Below are 3,537 nucleotides of genomic sequence, written 5' to 3'. Positions count from 1 at the left end.
TTATTGGTCAGCCTGCTTACTCTTCGAACCTCAGACGAATTTTGTGCCTATCGTCTGATCTCCAAAGCACAACGATCATGCTTAAAAAGATCAAAGGAGGCGACATTCACATCACGGCTGAATTGCAGCAAGCCATTACGACTGAAACATTAAAGAAGAAGCTTCGCCACCGAGAGCGTAGCCGGATCAACCAGGCGCGCTACAGACTGAGGCAGAGGCGAATTGAAAACGATCTTGAAAATGCCATTAGACAACTTAGATCGACAATTGAAGATCTCGAGAAGAGGTGCGATGATTTTTTTCGCCTTCCAACAACGCCAACGTGTTGGGCATTGGCGTCCGAGTACTTTCGCCAGTTCAACTACTTCATTTCCTCGCCTGGAACGTTGTACAACATGGCATTTAAGTTTCTCCACGAGAACATGGCACCACACGTTGCGAGTGGCTCGCAGTTTGGCATTGATGCCCACCTACAAAACTGGAAGTCATTTGCTCATTGCTTTGACGACGCTAGTGTGGATTTGATGTGCTTGAAGATGCCAACAACAAACACTCTGGTTGCGTACACTGTTACCACCGTGACAATCACCAGCAAAACGCTGAGCGTGGCATTTCCACACCTTACCAGTGATAGTGCCTGCGACGCGAAACATGGCGAATTGTCGCCTCTTGCAGCCAGAATGCTAGACAAGAAACTAGTCATGCGTGGATCAGTATTGTTTGACTGGGACAGCACAACAGGAAAAGTGTCAAGCCTCCGTTCGCAAGCGGACATGATGACTCCAATGCTGAACCTGCTAGGTAGTTTAGAGGACGTGTCATGTGCTTTCAACAAAGCCCGAGTCACCCCAGACTGCACGTTTGAGGCTAGTGTCGTTTGACTACAAAAATGATGATTATTTTCATGCCGTCACCCGCTCCATTTAATGGAGCTTAATATTATCTTCCTCAGTATTTTTTTGTTATGGCCGTGGCTATTCGGAGTTGCGAGGTGTTGAGAAAGCTTGATAAAACTATCTGCGCGTCGCTAAGAGTTAACTTTGTGTCTAATGAAACAAGGTGGTTTAGGTCAAATGCCTTCTCGTATAAGTACTTACCCCTTTCTCAGCTGCTCCAGTAGACATGGTGAAAGCAATAGAGCTCTAGAAGACAACACGGGGGATGGCTGGGTGGTTGTTGAACCATTCATTAAAATGGATCATGGGACATGCAGCGTCAGCACTAAGTACTACCTAGTACGTAGAAGCAGCATTCTCAATAGCCTCACGGAATGGAGCATACATTTACAGCTCTCCGAAGACATTTCACAGTCAATGGTCTCTGGCATTTCCCTCAAGAGCGTTTTCCGTGAACGAATAAGCTGGACACTTATATTTCGAAGGGTATTGTACAAAGCATTAACACAGTTTATTGTCGGTCCTAAATGTTCGTAAGAATTTGTTTGATCTCTTCTGGTCAATAATTCTGAACATTTATTTTGGCTATCACTTGCTTCGAGCGCGCGCTTCAAAATTCGTAGCATCTGTTGTGGCCGCGAAGCCGGCGCAGGAGATGCAGGAGGCGCGTCTACAATCGAAGTTCCAGACTTCCGAACGTCGAACGAAGAGCGAATTCTCAAAATTTTAGAGCTGCTTCGGGCGAAGCACAACTTTGTCTTCAATGTAGTCGAGATTTCAATATCGATGGGTTTGAAGTGGACAGTTAAGATGATATAACAATTGCTAGAGTGGAAACGAGGATGACGTTCCTGGTCGAATACACTGTAGAGATTTTTTGAAAATCTCCCATAAAAATGGGAAATGCATATCCCATTATAAATGCGTAGATTGTCTATACATCTTATGCTGCAACCAGCAGCTACGAGTCGTGAAAGAGATACCAAGCCGGCGGGAGCTACCCACATTAAAAGTACTGCGCTGCGTAGATCTTCCACGCGTTCCACTGCGTGGAGAGCATCCTCGGCAGGGAAGGTAGTGTTGATGAATAATGGTGTCGTATGTGTCACGAGTTAGACCTTCTTCTTCTTTACCAAGCGCCTGCTGTAGCTCTCTGCATTGATGTCGTCGCTTCAACACCGCAATGACGCTGTCATCAAGTTGCATGTCGACGGGCGCAGAGTCGCCAGAACGCCATCTGATACGCCCAGCGAGAATCCGTGAGATGCGAGGATACGTCTCGTCGAACACACTAAAATTTAGAGGTCAGCGGATAATACTGCGCAGTTCAGCAATGTGCACGTCTCCTTGTTCATTGTTGTAGCTCCTAATAAGAGCACTCGCGCCATTTGGGCTTCGTTTCACTTTGACGCGCCAAGAACGATCATTCTTGTGAATTCTATTACGATTCGTAAGAAGCTGCTTTGTGCTGCGTGCACGACGTTGTCTCCATGAACATTGTCTTCGTGGGCTTTGAAGCTCTTACCCCATGGAAACACCTTGACGGTTTATCGTTTTAGCAGGGCTTGTTGGTACAACTTAAACTGTTCTGCAGCACAACCCCAGGTGATGCTCTTAGTGTCGGTCTCAGCCAAAACACAAATAGTGCATTTGGCGAAGTGGCCCAATCGGAGAGCTTGAAAGCAGTGTTGTATGCGGCCACCAAAGGGGATTAAACATTCTGAGGCCTCGCTGACGTGGACAGGAGAGCATTCCCGCACCAGCCGGATAATTACATATACACTGCATCAACGCTCTGTTAATAAGCCTGCGGTACCGTCAATAACAACGCTGCATGAACTATCACGGATAACGCTATTTTGCGCCATTTATAATAGCTGGTGCCCTAAATAGTGCCACCATGAATGGTTCGATACATGTACGCAATGATCACGACCTTAGAGCACGGTGGAGACGTAGGCGGTGATTACAGCGATGATTGGAGGACTTCAATTCTCATGCTACAACAGCTGGTTGAAATGATTGGAGGTATGGACGACTCTGCCATTCTGATGTAATCATAACAAAAATGAATCAACTTGAGTCTTTCCTGAGACCCTATCACACTGTAAAACTTGATTATAACACTATACTATTAATTTATCATCCATTAGTCAGGAGATTCACGGTTAGATGGTTCCTGAAGTCTCATTTTATTCTACTACACGTAATAGTCCAGATTATATTGCAACATTTACGCGGCAATTTTATTGTACGTTGTTGCCCCTACGGCGAAAACTAGTACGATCAAATCCTCATCCAGGTGCTATGTTAAGTCAAATCTCTGAGCAAGCGAGATGGATAAAACCTTCTAAATGGCATATCAAATCCGTACCGGAGATCGTTGCGACGGCAAACTAATGGGAAATCTCTGTCAGCTTTTATATCCTTGTAGATATCATAAGAAAGCTATGAGTATCTGGCAATCATGTAGCTCAGCGGGCAAAATTTTAATAAGTGATACACCCCTCCACGAGCAAAGTGGTATTTTACCATCAACATGAGAATTGCTTTAAGTAAGTAAAGCCTCAAATTGACGTCCTTTCAGAATATCGTCGACGACCAATTCGAGCTTTCAACTTTCATGAACGTGGGGAGTAAA

General features: G+C 45.2%; 1 protein-coding gene across 1 annotated transcript; it reads left to right on the top strand.

Moving 5' to 3' along the window:
• Window positions 1-77: 77 nt before the first annotated feature.
• PPTG_06002 (hypothetical protein) lies at window positions 78-881 on the top strand (the record flags this gene model as incomplete). Its single annotated transcript, XM_008899750.1, has 1 exon — window positions 78-881. The coding sequence occupies one exon, from the start codon at window positions 78-80 to the stop codon at window positions 879-881; it is 804 nt and encodes a 267-aa protein (XP_008897998.1).
• Between the last annotated feature and the right edge of the window lie 2,656 nt (window positions 882-3,537).

The sequence above is a fragment of the Phytophthora parasitica genome, assembly GCF_000247585.1.
Source record: "Phytophthora parasitica INRA-310 unplaced genomic scaffold supercont2.8, whole genome shotgun sequence".
Classification (NCBI taxonomy): domain Eukaryota; phylum Oomycota; class Peronosporomycetes; order Peronosporales; family Peronosporaceae; genus Phytophthora; species Phytophthora nicotianae.
This window is presented reverse-complemented; position numbering and strand designations above follow the sequence as displayed.